The following is an 18,417-nucleotide window of genomic DNA, read 5'->3' as shown; positions in this document are numbered from 1 at the left end:
ATTCTGGTCTAATGGGCCAGATTGCATTTTTACCTACCTTCAGACATACCGGAAAAGCAACATTAAGCTTTGCAAGATTAATTTCCTAATACACTGGGGATGCTAACAGGGATTTCCCAACTCAAAAATTGCAATTAGGTACATACATATTATGGTAGACTAAAGCTTTAACCTTACCAAAACACTAAAACATGCCTTTTTTAAAAGAAACAAACAAAGAAAATCTCCAAACCTTGTAAGTCTTTACATATTAGTAGGGATAAGCATCAGTCAGCTTTTAACTAAAGTAATCAACAAAAAAGCACACAAAAAAATAGCAAACTTGTGATGCTGAATTACACCACCACCAACTACTTATTTCAGTTCTCAGAATTATTGTTCTGATATAATTCATGGCACTTTTCATCTCTGTACTTCAAAATAAATTACCACATAGAGACCCTGAAAAGTATGTTCTCTCAATAGTGCAGGAGGGGAGGTTAATCCTAGAGAAATAAGACCCCATGTCAACTACAAAGCCTATGTGTTGAAGCTGAGCTCCATCTATGTCATACCTTTTCCCATCCCCTCTGGCCTCTGTGTCCTTACACATAGGATTAGATGTCCTTTTATTCAGTGTGTGCTCTGTGTCACAGGAAGGAAGCATGGCTGTGCTGTTGGGCAGTCCTCCATCTACACCGTGGCTGCATTCAGCCATGGTTGCAAATCTTGTTATTGATAAGAAGAGAGGCTACTCTGAAAAAGAAAAATAGAACATTCTGCATACTGAGGGGGATGAAGATTATGCTAGTTCAGTTTGACCCTGAAAACTTCCCTTATGCCAGTGTGGGGGAGGCTGGAAGCCTTCGGTTCCACTGTTTCTATCCGGTGGGGTCAGCCTGTCCCACAGGAGAAGAGAGGATCCCAAAGACACACAGAAGAGGGGCAGAAAACACACCAGCTTTATGGAACTTGACATGTTCTCTGGATACTTTCAAACCTAAACTTTGCCCTGGAATAGTGTCCTGCTAGGAAATTTGATGAGTTCCAATACTCAGGACATGAGTTTTTGAAGTATTGGAGATTTTATTTTGGAAAAGAGACATCAGGGAGCAGAGCAATATTAGGACTGGTATGATGGAATATAAATTATGATGGAAGGCTGTAGGAGCATTACCTATCATAAATGCTAGAAAGGACTGCACAAATAAATATCATTCTCCCTCAGAGATGAAGGGATCCCTTTGCTGCTCCTGAAAAAGCTACATGCAATTTTTTTTTCTTTTACAAATCCAAACAAATTCAGATTCACACTGAATTGTGTGTTTCTCCACCAATGCCATATAGGTCCTTTAGACAGGTGTCCAAGGACATAGTGTTTATCATCTTTTTTTGTTCTTCCTGGTTGTTTGTATCAGATGGGAAAAAAAAAAATCCTGCAGATTTATTATAAGGCTGGCTTGGATTTATTATATGAATCTGTCTTGGTCAGAACTTGCAGGCCTGTGTTTCTTGTTGTAGCTGTAAGGAGCCTTTAGAAAACCTGCTTTATTCTATTTCTATAGCACCAGTGGCATTTCAGGTACAAAGTGCATACATACTTAACTAATTCTGCATAGAAGCTGGGAAAAAAATACCTCAGACAAACACAACAACCCAGTTTAGAGCACAACGTACAAACCTTTTCTCTCAATAGTATACTTAAGAAGTGCTTTTCAAATTACATTGATTTTCAATTTGGTGTACAACACCTACAGCATCTTTGATTTATGCAAATCCTTTACTTTTAAGAGGTATTTTCTCTAGAACAGCAGCATACAGTATCAATTAGGTACTGTGAAGAGAATAGAAAAAAAATGTGTAATAAAACTGATAATAAAAATCAAGTAAGATAGTCGAAGTGATTAATTTAGACTTCCTCTTGTTGAATTTTCAGCACTGACACATACCCACCAAAATATTTCTAGAAAACTTTTTCTGAGAGAAAAAGGAAACAGTTTAACAAAACTTCCCTTTGTTATCTTAATGTGCTCGTTACTCATTTTACAAAAGCTCCAACTTTTACCACATTTTGATTGCATAGCATTTCTTCCATTTTCTCTTAATTTTGTATGCTGAATCATATGCTGAAACAAACCATTTCTGTAATGGGATGCTTTTGATTGATGTATTGGAGCTGTATTCCTTTATAGAGTTCAATCCCTAATCAGATATTCACATCTTAAGTGCTTCACTGGATCTCTCTGTTACTGTTAAATGCACGGTCTTAAGTGAGTTCTGGTCTGCAAAGGTAGGAGTTTTATAGCAGCCTGACATTCCTTACTCTCTCATGGCTAAGATCTACTTTTGCTAAAACACTTACAAATCAGATGTGCCAGGTGGAGAACTTAACCTTGACAATTTGATTAATCTTCTTTGAATTATAGTGGTTTCATGAATCAAACTTCAGAAGGAGCTTCCTCTTTCCAAATAACGTTAGGAGGACAGAATAATGCTTTTAAAGTATCTTCTTTTTCAATTTGGGATTTCAACATGCAAATTCAGCAGAAGCCCAAAGGAAGCAGCACAATGGAAACATCAAAAACATTTATTAAAAGCACTCTGTTGTGCTTGGGGAGCATGGGAAGAGAATGAAAAGGTGAAGGAGAATTTAGTAGAGCACTGCACAGAAACAGAATTAGCAAGTCATGAGATACCACGTGGCTGTTAGCAGACTGAAAGGCTCTGTTGATTCGATTTATTCATTAGGGCTTTTCAGTAGTGTAGGTTATTAAGTGGGAGAAAGTGGGGTATATTACAACTTACTTTTTATATTTCCTTTCCTGGAGAATATTTCACACCAGAGGAGCAGAGAAAGTTACTGAAAGTATCATGCCACATAAATGGGAGAATGATAGGAAAAAGAGCAGCACCACCAGCTCTCTGAAGATGGATCGAAAGAGCAATGCTGGGAACAGGAAGTCAAGAAAATTTCGTTCCATTTCGAGATCACTTATACTTTGCAACGCCAAGAACAGTGATGATGGGTCAAGTCCTGATGAGAGATGCCCCGATCCCTTTGAGATCTCTACCAGTTGGGGTCAAGAGGATTTTGACTGCTGTCCTAGAACACAACTGCCATGCTCATCAGAGACAGAAGACAGCCCACCTGATCCTCCGCGTGTGATTACCAGCATGGTCCAGTCCAAAGCTGCAGCAAATGAGAATTGCAACAATATGAGAAGACAGTTACTCACCAAGGTAGGCAATTCTGTGCAGTATATTGTAATCTTTCCCATTGCAGTAGTTCCTAAATGGATTAATTCATATTTCTCAGGAACACAGGATTCTACTTGACTTTTTCAGAGCCTATGAGCCTGCAGTGTTCCTGCTCTGTATAAACAGCATGAAAATGTATTAGCTTCCCCGCTGTGCTGTTGCACTCTGCTGATTGATGTTCTGCTGAAATCAGTAACTGCTAGGCCACTCTCAGTGTATTCAGACTAGCACAGCTGGTGCTTTCTACCTGTAATATAGTATTCAGCTCAAAATAGAAAACTGTCACAATAGTAAAGTGCATTTGTAAAGTGTGATACCATGAGATCTCACAAGCTATGCAATTATTAATTATATTAATACTATGAAAGACACAACAGATTCAGCAGGCAGATGTTCTTTCTCTCTGAATCAGGAAGGAGGTTGTGATGGCTCTAAAACCATCAGAGATGTAAAAAAATCTTAACAGTCTCATATTACAACATTATTCTTTAATCAAGAAGTAACTATGTTAACCCTAATGATCTGAACAATTTTTCAGTCTGAGCAATGTATTTTAGATGCCTTTAGAAAGTTCCTTTTCAGTGACATATCCTAATTTTTCCACTTTCTCTCTACCTATTGGTGTGATGTGTGAAAGGGACCTCACTGCAAGTATAACATACAGTTTGTGTCCTCCTGGCACCTCCCTTATTATATGCCTTTTACCTGTCCAAATAGTGGCTTATATGAAAGAACTGATTCTTTCACCTAAAATATTTCTTTCATATATATTCTATTTTATTTTACATACCTTCAATAGAAATTGGTGAAAACTAGACCTCTACATCTAAACACACAGTGGCACAGTGGTACTGAAAATCAGAATGTCCCCTTACTCCTTGAGTTTCTTGCTAATGATCAGAGCATGCAGCCCAATATTGCAAAGACTGCAGCAGGACAGTTCTGGATGTGAGGTGTTTCAGCCCCTGGCAAATTCCCAGCAAGAGGACAAAAACAAGCCAACTTTCTGTTACATTCTGACAGAAAACATAAATAGGTGACACTGACCCAAGTCCCAAAATACACTCAGTTACCTGCAAAACCATACCGTCTCCTCCCTTTTGGAAACAGTCCATATGCACTCTGCTGATTTCCTTCTGTGAGTGAAGAAGGAGCTGGCCTCTGTGGACTCTCCCTCTTCTCTTTTAACAAAGGTGAAGCACTTTCTTAGGTGTGTGTCAGCTGCCAGTCTACTTGCTTGCATACCTCAAAAATATGCAGGGCTCCAATAACTGTTGTGAGCCATACCCGTATGAAACTACTCAGTATCTTCTTGCAGACTCTAAGTTTAGATCATTTGCTTTTATAGCTAGCAAGCAGCTCAAATAGGGATCTGGGGAACAGAGTAAGTCTCATAACTAATGCCATTGCACAGATAAAATATAACTGCTAAGGGTATAAATCCACTCTTAGGCTGGAGTGTTCATGTCACTGAACATGATGGGTCAGGAGTCTGGATGGAGACATAAATTAGTCAGCAACCCAGTCCCTTACAGCAGTGTTTGGATTGCTTAGTGCCATTGTAGACAATAGGTACATTAAATTCCCTCTCCAAAGCTCTCATAGCAATATAAACCTTTTCAGATGCTGCTTGCTAATTTTCCAAACCTTTCAGAGTCATGGATCGATGAGTGATTCTAAAAAGTCTTATCTCAGCATGCTAAATAGGATGAACTTTGGTCACAGCTACACTGACTTTATCCTGTACTACTGTTGCTGAGGCTTTGCTCTATATTATGAAAGCAGTGATGTCTATCTTCCATATGGCACAAAAGCCTGTCAGAACAATCTTCCTGTACCACATGTCTTAGAAAGCTTAGAAGCTCTTTCTTTAAGAAAGGGGTCAACAAGCATTTTTCAAGTCCCAGCGTAATGCTCACTCTCTCCATCTCCATGTGACACTTCAGAAATCCATGATGTGTGACTCAGAGCTGAAGGATCCTTCTCTTTGTTCAAGAAAATTGATTCCATTCTTTCTGTGGTGTTGCTGAGGATATTCCACTATTCTGCTTTCCAGCGCCCGCAGCCCTAAGCATGATTCTGAAGGTGCTAATAACTCCCACAGAACTGAACAACTTAATTTTTCCTGTCACATTGGAAGGAGAGAAGAATGTTTAAAAGTGCTGCATGATTTAATGCTCCCTGTACATTTCTCCTCCAGAGCTAAGGGGGGACCTGGAACATCAGTATTCCAAATACTAGTTCCTCTCTTCAGTTCAAAAACTTAAGTATCTCTCTGAGCCATAGTCTGTCAATTGCATGGGATTCACCATAAGCAATAAACCATGACCAAATCAAACAGTGTTTTAGGACTTCTGTATATGTATTAGAGGCATGTTTTCCTGATTTCAAAGTCTTTAGGATCCCACAGAATAATCCTATGTCCCATTACTAACAGTCTGAGAAACTAGGTGCTACTTACAATAATGAAATGAGAGGTAAGAGGAGGATTTTTGAAGAGAGGGCATCTATGCACCATGACATCAATTCCTTTCACTTCAGTATTCAATAGAAAACGTTGCTGTAGCCGTTGAGGGAAGCACTGCAGCATGAGCACAGCCTACATTAGACTACAGAGAATCCCCACAGAAACACAGTTCTTATTGCACTACCTGTAGAAAAGACTTTGAGCTGGAACTCAGGTCTTATTATACAATAGAGAATTTCAGAAGGCTGAAATTCTGATGATACGAGGTTTTGTTCATTCTTCTTTCCAATAAAATATGTACAGGTTTTGGTGCCAATAGTAATACACTGATTGGGGAGGGACTGCAAGTTGATGTCACTGCTCCTCTATCATCTGACTCAGCACAGTGCTAGCATATGTGTGTGAAGGGACCACAACCTCGTATCTTGAGTAAATTTGGCTCTTGTGAGGAGTGCTGCAAAGGTGGGACCCAGATGCAAAAAAGTGACTTGTACCTGTGCAGGTATTTTTGGTTTTAACCGAAGCATCCAGATTCTGCATTTACACCACTAGTGTGCACCAAAAGGGCAGAGGATGGACATTAATTAACTGTGATGCTGCCTACTACTTTTACTGTGATGATATGTGGGCAGCACCAGATGATAGGGGTTTCAGTTCATAACTGCATCTTCTAGGTAACTTCTTTAACCAACAGTATGTGGCATGGTGGCACACTCAGCTGCAGGGATTGACCTTTCATCTGTATAGAAGTTATAACAGGTGGAAGAAAATAAGGTTGAGACAAGGCTTAAATAGGAGCCCACCAACAACTTTTCAGTGGTTCATTACATTCAGGGCAAAAACCTCAGTCAGTGCTACATCCATGTGAACTGTGCAGTTACCTCAGACATTTGGGTGACCAGATGGTCATTCACATCCTGCCAAGACATGGCCACTATATGTCACATAGGGCCCTGTGTAACAGCCCTTAGTGGTTATGTCCTTCTTTGACCTCAGCCTACCCTACTGCTACAGATATCTCACTTTACTGCTGGAGTCCTATTTCCAGTAATTTTTTGTCACAGAAAAGCTGCTGCCATGACATACAGAGAATGGAATAAAACAGGAGATAATCTGGGAAAATGGAAATAGAGAGGGAAGAGAGAGTGTAGAATTACAAAGACAGGAAAAGAGGAAACAGTTGACTATGGAATACTTTAAAGCAAGTGAAGTGAGGGGAGGAGAAGCAACAGTCAGGAGCAGTGAAGGAATCGTATCTGCAGCAAAGTGCATCACCTGACTACTCCCCACTTCCTACCAAATGCTACTTTCTTCTTTCTTTTCTTCTCTGTGTCCTCAGCACATTTTGTGCATTGCAACAGCAGCTTCATTCACCTACATGCTGCTCAGCAGAAAGGCAGGTAGAGGTGTTCCCACTAAGGACTATCATTTCATAAACTTCCCAGCCTTGTCCTTCTGCCTGGGTGATTGTACAGGAAAGAAGTAGAAGCAAATAATACATCACCATGCACACCCAGGCAAAGAAAAGCTGTATCAAAATCTTATAGCACATAATAACTTATGTTTTGTGAGATAGCACATAGGAAAGAATGTCTCAGTCTGATCCATTAATGTCTACATCCTCTTCAAAGTATCTCCCTTCATTATATATTCTAAATAGGAAAGATTCCCCCCCCCTCTTCTCTAATGTACTGTCAGCAACAGATAAAGAGTGTCTTAATTCATTTGGTTTCTGTGTTCCAATATTCACTCTTACTGACTATTGATCACTGTGTCTAGAGCACCCAGGATTACTTGGGTGTCTGTCATCTGTTCAGCCAGCTCCCAGACCACTTAGGTTCCAAGATGAGGTGCACTTAGTCTGGTATGGACAGAGCTGGAAAGCCAGCTTGTCAGTGTATAAACAAGCAGATCTCCTTTACAGTTTGCTTCTCACAAAATCAGCAATTTTCAGGTGGCCTGAAAGGAAAAGAAAACAAAAAAATTGTAAGCAGTATCTGATACCTTGTGCGCTGACACAGCAAACACTGTGGAACATGGCCTTGCCTGTTCATGTGTCATTACAAAGTCTGAAACTATGCCAGTTGTAGGGAGAACGGACAGGTCTAGATAGTATCAACTTCTATTTTCAGTCTCTGCTGAGTTTGAGAGATGCTTCTAGAAGCATTCCATTACCTCCTCCCTGTGCCACCAACACCCTGGGAAGCACCAAGATTTACCAGCCAGAGGGGCTGGTAGCAGGGTTGAAATAGTATCTAGAATAAAACATAACAGGGAAGGGCTGACACTTTATGCAAACTTTATGCAGATCCAAGCTGATGTGACTGGCATGGCTCCACTTATTTCTAGGAACTTCTCTGTCCTTGCTTCCTTTGGTCCCTGACCCTCTGCTTGAAGGAGAAAAAAAGCAAAAGGTAATTTTTCTCCCTTGGTCGTCACCAGAATATATTTTTAACTCATCTTTATGCAAACACCAGTTAGCTGGCCCTTTGCTACCAGGACAAGTGTTATGACAACAGACTGTAATGTTTCAAACATTAGCCTATGGGCAGGATGGAAAAACAAAGCCAAGAGAGGAGACTGCATTTATTTAGACATTTATTTGTTCTCCTCCCTTTTCCTACTTGTTCTCTCTTTCTGTCTTTCTGGCCTTCTTGCATTTGTGCCATGTCGTCTCCAGAGCAAGTTGGGAAAGAGGCCGTTGTATTAAGACAGTGTGTGCTGCAAAACACAGGCCAGGGCAAAGGCTCCCAGAAAAACATACTGAAGGCCAGATGATGGGTGGAAATGTCCGTCTGTAACATCTGATGTGCTGAATCGTCTATCTAGGGCAGAACCTTAATCCCATGCCCTGCTTCTTGCATCATCCAAAGGCTTTCTAGCTTCTGCCATTTTATTAATTGCAAAGGGAATATGCTGTTGGGAAAATTAATTACATTTAGTATAAATATTTTGAAAAGACCAAGGCATCGGCTAGGGTACGTCAGAACCAGTGGAGTCGTGTCAGTTTATGCCAGAGAGACTCTGGCCCTTTCTCTGTTAGAACTGATGCAGAAAAAAGTGCTTCTTGAAGAAAATCCCCAAAGACTATGTTCTCTTAATCTTCCACTTGGAAATCCCAGCCATTTCATAGTCAGGAGACCAGAAAAGCTAAATATTTAAATTCATTGTTGTACTGTTGTTAGATATTTTTTAATTATTTTTTTGCTTTTTTAAAAACAGCAGTCAATCAGCTCATTGTCATATACTTGGTTAACTGAGTCAAAGACCTTACTTGAACTACCCTTGTATAACACTTCATTTCAGACAATCTAACTACTGTGTCTTACTTAAGAGTGCACAAAAGTTTTTCAGTTTTCCACAGATGCCATGGTTACCCTTATTTCTAAACAACATCTGGAATTAGATGTTTTGAGATGGGACTCTGAGCTAGAAACATCTAATGAGAGCTTGAAGGAAAAAGAAATCTTTTAAATAGCAGATAGAAAAGCATCCTCAGAAGCTTTGCATTTCTCATGACAAAAACGGGGGAGCAGGAAGAGAGAGCTGACCTAGACGTACAAGTTACTTCTCCAGAACTAAACACATGAAAAATTAATCTACTCTCACCTGTGATAAAAATGCATTCAAGAAGGCTCTTGAACTCCACCTTTGATTTTTATCTTTCAGCCAAGCAGATTCAGCTCAAAGACAAATTTTGCTTATAATGCACTTCCACAGACTTTCTTCATTTTGTTTTCACAGCAATGAGTGGATATTATAATGCAGATACAAGTTCTCCCAGAGTCTTGAAGTGCTCAGTGGCAAAGCCCCTTATAAGAAGAGAGACTTTATTCACTAGCAGCAAATATGCATTTAAACATGTGTTCTAATAATGAGTAGGCAAGGTTGACCTAGATTCCACCTGCCCACACACCAAACCTGCCAACCTTATTTTAGCAAATTTTCAGCATTCACTACATTCAGAGCTATAAATCACCTTTCAAAATGAGCAGGACACTTTAAAAAGGAGGAGGGTGCAAAATAAATACTGTCTTTACTCTTGGAAACATCAGCAGTATTTCTATGCATAAAATAATAAGTGAGACAGGAAATAAAAGATATTAAAGAACAAAACCCAAAGCAAATTGACTGCTGGCACATGAATTGGTCAAATGTTTATTTTTCTAAAGAACAGCTTTTATTAATTTTCTGTCATGTTGCAATAACTTGGATGTGAATATAGCGATCTATATCCAGGACCCAAAAAAGTGCAGATGCTGACAACATACAGATATTTGCCACATGTCCCTACAGCCCAACAGAAACTTTTTTTTTAAGTAATTCACATAAATGAATCGCAGAAACGATTGACACACAGAGCTTATTTGAAATGTAGCCCAACTTGGATTTAAACAAAAATTGTTCCCAAGATTTTTCTGTGGTGTACAATGGATTTAACCTCTACTTTCCTTCTGACTAAGTGCATGCAACTTACTGCTCTTGGAAAGAATATTCATATCAGTTTTTATTTGGTGTCATTTCACATGTATGTCTCAATACAACCCAGAATTTCCAGCCTGGCATGTGTCCCATTGTACAAAATACAATGTCTTCCCCAAAGGATTTACACGGTGCTGCAATGAAAAACCTCAGAGCCAAACCCACTGCACTCTGTGATGTCCTGTGAAACTGATGAGAGCCAAATAACTTTTGGACAATTAATTGTGAGGATTTTTATGAACACCATGAAGGCCGCAGCTATACACTGTGAACAAGTTATAGGAAAGGCATAAGCATGACTGTGCTCTTAACAGAGATGAGTTTGGGACAGTCTGAAAAGGCCCACTATCAAGTTAAAATCAAGAACAAAATGAAGTGTGGAGAACAGCTATGCAAAGTTCCGTGTGTGTGTGTGTGTGTGTGTCCTGGTTAAACTATGACAGTCTGCCTGACCAGTATCTGTGAGAGCATACATAGATATTTCAAGGGAGCAGTACACAAGAGTAAGGACTCCTAAGAAGAGAAGTTGGCAAGTCCAAACATGAATTCTGACTACAGAAAAAAAGGGAAACAACTTTTTTTAAACACTGACTCTGTAATACAATTCTTCTTTCACAAAAGCCCCAACCCATGATCAGCTGAGATCTCAAAAGAGTTAGCCAACTGGCAGAATAATTTCCTACCTTTAATATCTATCTTACATTTCTCATGTTTTAGAACAAGCACACTACCCTGTTGAAAATGCTGTGAGTTTAATGGATGCTTCGTGTATGTAGAATCTGGCCTGTAATTTCTTACTGATAACTGTCAATGTCCTAAACAACATCCTTGTCTTTAAATTGGATGAGACATGGATTTGACCAATGAACCACAGTGTGGATAAGGAATTGGCTGGATGGCCACACTCCAAAAGTTGCGATCAACAGCTGGATGTCCAATTGGAGAGGAGTGATGAGTGGCATTCCTCAGGGGTCGGTACTGGGACCGGTGCTGTTTAACATCTTTGTGGGCAATACAGACAGTGGGACTGAGTGCACCCTCAGGAATTTTGCCTACGACACCAAGCTGTGTGGTGCAATCGACACACTGGAGGGAAGGGATGCCATCCAGAGGGACCTTGACAGGCTTGGGAGGTGGGCCCATGTGAACCTCATGAAGTTCAACAAAGCCAAGTGCAAGGTCCTGCACATTGGTTGGGGCAATCCCAAGCACAAATACAGGCTGGGTGCTGAGTCGATTGAGAGCAGCCCTGAGGAGAGGGACTTGGGGGTATTAGTGGATGAAAAACTGAAAGAGGGTAGATTTAGATTAGATATTAGGAAAAAATTCTTTACTTTGAGGGTGGTGAGACACTGGAACAGGTTGCCCAGAAAGGCTGTGGATGCCCCATCCCTGGAAGTGTTCAAGGCCAGGTTGGATGGGGCTTTGAGCAACCTGGTCTGGTGGAAGGTGTCCCTGCCCATTGCGGGGGGTTGGAACTAGATGATCTTTAAGGTCCCTTCCAACCCAAACTATTCTATGATTCTAAAACAAAGGACCAATGCAAACAAACAGATAAGGTAGCTCACATTTTTGGCTACTCAAGATCTGAAGTTTTAAGGCATCAGAATTCTAATCTTTATTTTGTTACCATGCTGAAGACTTCAAAGCACTGCTGTAAGATAAAAAAAGAACATAATGTAGTCCCAATTTCAAGTATGTATTTCCCAAGATATTTACCTTGGGTGAAAAGTAAATATAGAAGCTCCAAAAGAAATATTAGAGTTCAAAAAAACTGGTTTAAAATAGAATTCTGTCTATGCTTATACACTTACCTGTTACTCACTAGAAGCACTATTCATGAACAAAAGAGGCTTCGTAAAATTCAGACGCTCTTCATTAATAGCAGGCAATCTGGAATGCAAGCAAACCCACAGAGTTAATGAGGCAGTCAATACAAGTATAGCCCTTATCCATTACCTACTGAATTCAGCCTGCAGTGAGCCTAGGGCTCCAAGTTAAATACTTCATTCACAGACTTAGATTTACTCTGGCAGGTTTCAGAATGGGAGCCAGGCTTCAACAGTCAACCTGGAAGATGATGACCTTTGTTGTAATTACTGTAAATTTGAAGTTTGTGTTTGCTGTCAGTCAGGTATGATGCGATCCCTATTGATTTGTGGTGAAAGGGTGTAATGATTCTAACCCTCAGGGCTGGATGAACTCTGCTTAGGTCAGAAATTAAGCCCTACTGATGGTGAAGAAGATGGTTACACAGCTTTCCTTGTGCTGTCAGGCTACAGATGACTAGAAATAGTTCATGCCACTCTCACCAGGGGACCCAGGAACAATACAGACAGTTGACCACTGCTATATTTTGTGGCCTGTCCTAACATATGAAATTTGCCTCCCCTTCAGAAATCTATACCTCAGTCATACAAATCTTTTGGGAACAAGCCTGGATCCAGGATACACTGAGAGCTCTCTTCACTTTGTGGAGTATGGAGAGGCTGGCAAGGGCAGAGGAGGTGGGTTCAGCTGGGAGTAGAACGAGTGGATACTTAAAGTAGAGGATTTACTAAGCAAATGGAAAAGAAATTGTGTGCTAACTTTCCAGCTTTCCTTGTCTCTTTAGAATTTTTACGTGTTCACGCATTTGTGCTGCAGGAGTATATTTCCTAGACAAATGTGTTGTCCTTCATGTGCTTAGTCAATCCATTGTTTGCTTTACTTACTCAAATGACTTAAGACAGTATTTCTCTTTCTGTATAGCCATATGTTAATGATTCATAACAGTGTTAAAAATGTGCTTACAATTAGTCCTCCAGATGCAACACATAGACTACAGCAACCTCAAACAGTCTGGAGTGGACAAAGAATCTTCTGCTGTTGCAGTCCTCGCCACTCCCCTGCCCCCACTTAACAAGTCAGCAGCAGGGGTGGAGCTTCTAGTGTTTTGTATACACTTATTTTCCATTCAGATTCTGTTTTCCAGAATATTTCCTTTTCTGGCATATGTTTATTTTCCTGCCTGTCTTTTCTTGTAATAGTTAGCATAGGCAAAATTTATCCAGTTACTATGAAAAGCCTATTACCTGTTCTCTTCCTCTCTATGCAAAGGGGCCTTCTATTCTAATACTTCTTGTAGCCAGAAGCCACTGAAGTCCTAAGGAAAACAACTTTTCTGTAAACACTGACTCTGTAATACAATTACTCTTTCACAACTGCACAGTGTTAAAGGCCTGTTCCTGTTCTACTTGGAGGCAATCTGGTTTTAAGAACAAGAACATTTTCTGTATTTCTTAAAAAGGCTCAAGATAACTGTAAATAACCTTTAACAACCTTGGTATGTTTTATTTCATGCAACCTTTCATCTTCTGAATCAGGACAGCTGCATCTGCAGGCTGTGTACAACCACAGGGAACAGCAGCTCAGGAATCAAGCTCTCTAGGAATCCAAAATGTGCATCTCTCTGGAAAGGGTTCACAGGCAGCCACGTGCCTGCTGGAGATGCAGCAAACAGGTACAGTACATGTGGAGTCAACAAGCTTATTAGGGAGCCATTTGCATGGATTTTGCATGACCAGCTTTCTCTGGCAAGCTATGCCTTGAAGCTCAGTTTCAAAGGCAGTGATGTTTGGGAATCATTTCTTACAACGCTTCCAGTTGGAGAGACAGGTCAAGACTAGAAAAATAAAACTGACCATTCAGTGATCTAATGCTTCTCAATTACACTAAGAAATAAAACCTAGAAGAATGAAAGGTTGTACATAACATCAAGTTTTCAAATGGTGTTTTCCTAGTTGCCCTATTAAAGGGCAAGGTAGGATGTCATCAGCCTAGCAAGGCCACTGGAAAGCAATGTGAGCCAAAGTTCCTCAAAGGGAGTAAAGCGTATAGTCTCTGATCAATTTGCAAATCCAAGATGGTGAGAAAGGAGGAATATTTTGCCTGGATGTAAGCTATATGTGGAAAGGCAGCCTTTGATCACCAGGACTGAGCAGAAGAGAGCAGCAACAGGAAAAAAATCTAGCAGGGGATGGGGTGCATCACACATCAAGACATCTCATGGCAGCTCTTTTCAAGGCAAAGGGAGGATTGCAGCCAATTCCTCAGTTAGTGAAACACTTAGCACAATAGTGCCGTATTGTTCTTTGTAAAATGATATACAAGCATGTTTCTTTTTTTCTTTTTTTTTTTAAGGGATGGCCGTCTGAGCCCAAGGGATGAACTGTTAACACTAAATGGACAATCACTTAAAGATCTGTCCACCAAGGAGGCCGAATCTCTCATTCACCCAGCAACACAGCTGATGAACATCATGATGGCTAGTAAAGTAAGCATGAAAGTTGTGGTCCCCTCCCACAACGGTGCGGTGATTTGACAACATTTACTTGAGAGAAAAGGGGAATTTATGCATCAGACATTTGAAGAACGTGGTTTTGCTCTTCCTGACAAAACCCCAAACCTCTTGTGGTCAGACTCTGGTGACTTTCAGCATAGTTTTTTCCCAGATAAACAGAGACTATGGGGAGGCCAAGGCCCTGGGAAATTCTAGCATGGACTGTACAACCCCTCCTTTTAGAAACACATAGCTTGCCAATGTTAATTTTTCATTTGGAAGTTGAGCAAAGACAGAGGTGGATTTAAGGGACGATGCATGAATCGAGAAGTCAGAGAGCAGGCCCTGTACTGAAATAGTTCTGTGGACCTAGGATCTACAGCTAGGAAATTCCCATGGTGAACCTTACTGGAGTCTGCTACAGAGAGAGGGGAACAGGAGGCAGTATTAACAAGTCAGCAACCCAGGATTATCACCAAATCTTTCAGTGGAAAATCCTTTTGAACTTTCAGAGTCCATTTCATTGGATTAGACACATTTCATTTCAGGCTTCTTGTCCTCTCAACCCCATCCCAAACTAGGTGGCAGCAAAGGCTTTTCACTTGCAAATTCTGGAGGAAACCCAAGGATGATGAACGGACTGAGTTAGTCCCCTACCATACATTTACCACTTTGAAGACAATAGAGCTCAGCCAGAGATTTGTTGCAGGCTTCAGATCTTGATACTCAAGGAAAAAAGGCACTTTCTGCTTCTTACCTGCAATAAGGTCATGCAGAAAGCTCTGATATGATCCTAGACTGAGAAAACACCCCTGACTGGAGCTGCTATCAGGTCTGAGTGTGCTTCTTTCTAGGACAGCAGTGAACTGTCTCACCCAGATGGCTGCTGGATTCTGCCAAGATTTTTGTTTATTTTCTCTCCCTTAAATGCCTAAGTGGCCAGAGATGAACTATATTAAACTTTTGTAGCATAGTACCACTCAAGAGGCAGCCAGGTGAACTGTACATTTCAAGACAAGCCTGCACCAAATTAATTAGGGGTTAATAGCAAAGGCTTTTCAAGCTAGCTAGCTTGGTAAGAGAAACACTGCAGAATCATTTTCAAAATGACTCTTTAAGTATCTTCTCTGCGTTTCTTACTCTGAAGAGTTCCCTAGGGGAATGGGACTGGAAAGCCCTAGCAGGATTTTGCTACTTGGCAATGCCTCCACCTGCTGTCGAAAGAGAAAATTATCATTCATTAGTTCTTGAGGTATCTCCAAACTGCACTGCTAAAATCAGGCTTCTGGAAGAAAGTGTTTGTCTTAGTTGGCTCAAGACAGATTAGAACATATAGATCCTGATGTAATGCTGCTCTTGTGGCCTGCAGCCCCTGCAGAATATCACAGAACAAAACCCTTTTATATTTGGAGGTTTGCTATATTTCAATCAATTCCCATATGCAGTCTATATTTAGTAATGTTCTTCCTTTAACTATGATTCCCTCAGGATTAATAGCATACCCCATGTCATAACAGGAGGAGGACTTTCAGAAACCATACACATCCAGAAATTATTCATAACATCAACTGTTATTCAGATGTGATCATTTATTTATTTTCAAACTGTTCTAAAAACATGTCTGTTTTATCTACCAGTTTTTAAATGCTAGAATTAGTGGCCATATTTTCAAAAGCAACTAAAAGTTTCCAAGTAGAAGGAGCTGAATTTTTGGAAAACAGTAAAGCCTAGTCCTCAAAGGTTTTTAAACACCTGGATCATATTTTGACTAAAACCCATCCCTCTGAAATCAGCAGAAGACACCTATCCACCACCTCAAAGCTGGGCCTAAGAATTTTCCTTTTGCAAATAAGGCCTTTCTAAGGTGATGGAAACCAAGTACCCAAAACCACCAGTTATTTCCAGAAATTAGAAAAGCACAGCTACAATTTACCCATACATCAAAATATTAGTCTGTCTGAACCAACTGGGGGTGTTCAATTAATTTTCTGTCCATTTTGACTAAAGACCAGAATCTATTTCTATCATATTACTTTGGCAAGTTATAGTCATGTTTATAGCAAAGTTTTGAGCTGTATTCTCCTTTATCATCCTAGTCATTTTAAATAATTAATTTTTCTCCATGTATTTTAATTCAGGCTGAAATTTGTGCAAGCCAAATTAGGAGAAATTCTATTTTTAAATTCAGATTGCTTTCAAGAATTTCTTGCATAGCAATAGATTTTTATTTTATTTTGGTTTATTTTATTTTATTTTTAGGAAACACCAACCTGTAAGGAAAGGCCTTTGGAAATACAAAATGGTTTTCTGCACAGTAAAGCTGCATGTCAACGGACTCGCAGTAACTCAACCAGTAAGCTGCTAAGAAGTAATCTTTTCTCTTGTAATATTCAGGGAGCACACAGTACAGCATTCATCATGTGATGGTACTGCAGTGTTGAAAGTAATTGCAGCTGTTGTCCAAATTTAGTCTGGGATCCTCAGCTAAGAATTGCTGATGCATAAAAGCACCAGCTTTTATATTCACAATATTGTACAGTCATGAGTTTTGTGCATAAGCATTCCATTTTATGTTTTTTAAGGTGTATTCTAAATAGGCCAATGCTTTTTTGGCAGGGAATGTTTGCTTTTTACTATGTTTAACATTAATGGCTACCCCCACAGGGAAGATTGAAAAGATCACTCCCTTCACAGAAAGATTTACAAGAGGAAAAGCATTTCCAAGTAACATTTACCTGATAAAATGAATGTGCAGAAGTGTCCAATGCTCAAGAAATAACCCAGCCTCTCTCCACGTCTGGCAGGTGTAAACCCGTACTGGATCGGGGAGATGGACTGCCCAGCGCCCCAGAAAGCTGTGCCCTTCAGAGACCGGCAGCCCCACGCTCTCCACACCAGCCGCAAATCTCTTTCCCAACAGCTGGACTGCTCTGGAGGGAGAACCCCAGTAAGTGCTACAGGAAATCACCTGAAAAACAGACGAAACTCTCTCCAGTAAGAATCTCTCAATGACCTTGGCAGTCGTGTTTCCTGCCAAAACCTACCTTCCTTGCAGGCCCTGTCAGGGAAGATGGCACACGCCTGCTTCCTCCACTTTTTAACCCCATTCCTCCTCTGTGAGGACTAGGAGAGCAGGAAAGGCTCTGTGCCAGCAAACTCCCATTTATTTCTTCAGCAGCTTCTCCCTCCCGTTGCCCCGGCAGGTTTTACAGTGTGTGTAAATCCCCCTGTGTGGTTCGCACCACCTTGGTAGCCACCCGAAGCCGCCTCAGAGCTCACCGCTGAAGAGGCCCTTCCCAGGCGTCTCCCCGCCGCTGGCTGTGGAGATGCTCTGTGCACATGTCTGATAAAACCTCGGCCTGAGCTTTGGGCCCCGCCGCCGCGAGCCTCCCGAGTCACCTCCATTGGCCCAGCCATGGCCACAAGCAGGTATGGACTCGCCTCATGGCTGGTAATCGCTGCCCTCAGCTGCGCTGGCTGCGCGAGGCATCCCCCTTTCTGCCCCACAGTGAATCAGACATATTTAAACAACCTTGTTAATGTAGGCTAGAGATGGACAGTCTCTTGCTCTCCAGATGGATGCCAAGTGATTCACCACAGGCTAGGAGAGCGGAGGCTGGGCAAGGTGGAAAAGGTGGGGGTATTTATGGCCAAAGGTCCCCAGGCTCAAGCCTGGAGTGGGAAGATGGAGGTGAAGCCCCTCACACACAGCTGCCAGCTCCCGCCCTGCCTGAGGCCTGGCTGGGGTACTCGCTCCTCCTTCCCTGTCTTTTCCTGGCCAGTTCCTCACCCTGGAGGCACCACAGCCTGATCTAGGGCTTTAACAGGGGTGAGAAGGTGGCAAAGCGGAGCACAAACCCCAACCAAACACCACCTCTGCAGAGTGACAGACCGGCCCTCAGGGATATGC

The 18,417-nt window shown here is 41.1% G+C and overlaps 1 protein-coding gene across 2 annotated transcripts in view; it reads left to right on the top strand.

Annotated features, from left to right (window-relative positions):
• Nucleotides 1-2,679: 2,679 nt before the first annotated feature.
• IL16 (interleukin 16) overlaps nt 2,680-18,417 on the top strand; it is a 33,203-nt gene continuing 17,465 nt past the window's right edge. The window contains exons 1-5 of one of the 2 annotated variants that reach the window (XM_049812327.1): nt 2,680-3,219; nt 13,552-13,688; nt 14,369-14,501; nt 16,767-16,860; nt 17,312-17,454. In XM_049812327.1, coding sequence (XP_049668284.1) covers nt 2,851-3,219; nt 13,552-13,688; nt 14,369-14,501; nt 16,767-16,860; nt 17,312-17,454 — 876 coding nt within the window. In that variant the 5' untranslated portion in view covers nt 2,680-2,850. The remainder of the gene's footprint in view (nt 3,220-13,551; nt 13,689-14,368; nt 14,502-16,766; nt 16,861-17,311; nt 17,455-18,417) is intronic. The other variant, XM_049812326.1, reaches the window with a different exon arrangement.

The sequence above is a fragment of the Accipiter gentilis genome, chromosome 10 (assembly GCF_929443795.1).
Source record: "Accipiter gentilis chromosome 10, bAccGen1.1, whole genome shotgun sequence".
NCBI classification, from domain to species: domain Eukaryota; kingdom Metazoa; phylum Chordata; class Aves; order Accipitriformes; family Accipitridae; genus Astur; species Astur gentilis.
This window is presented reverse-complemented; position numbering and strand designations above follow the sequence as displayed.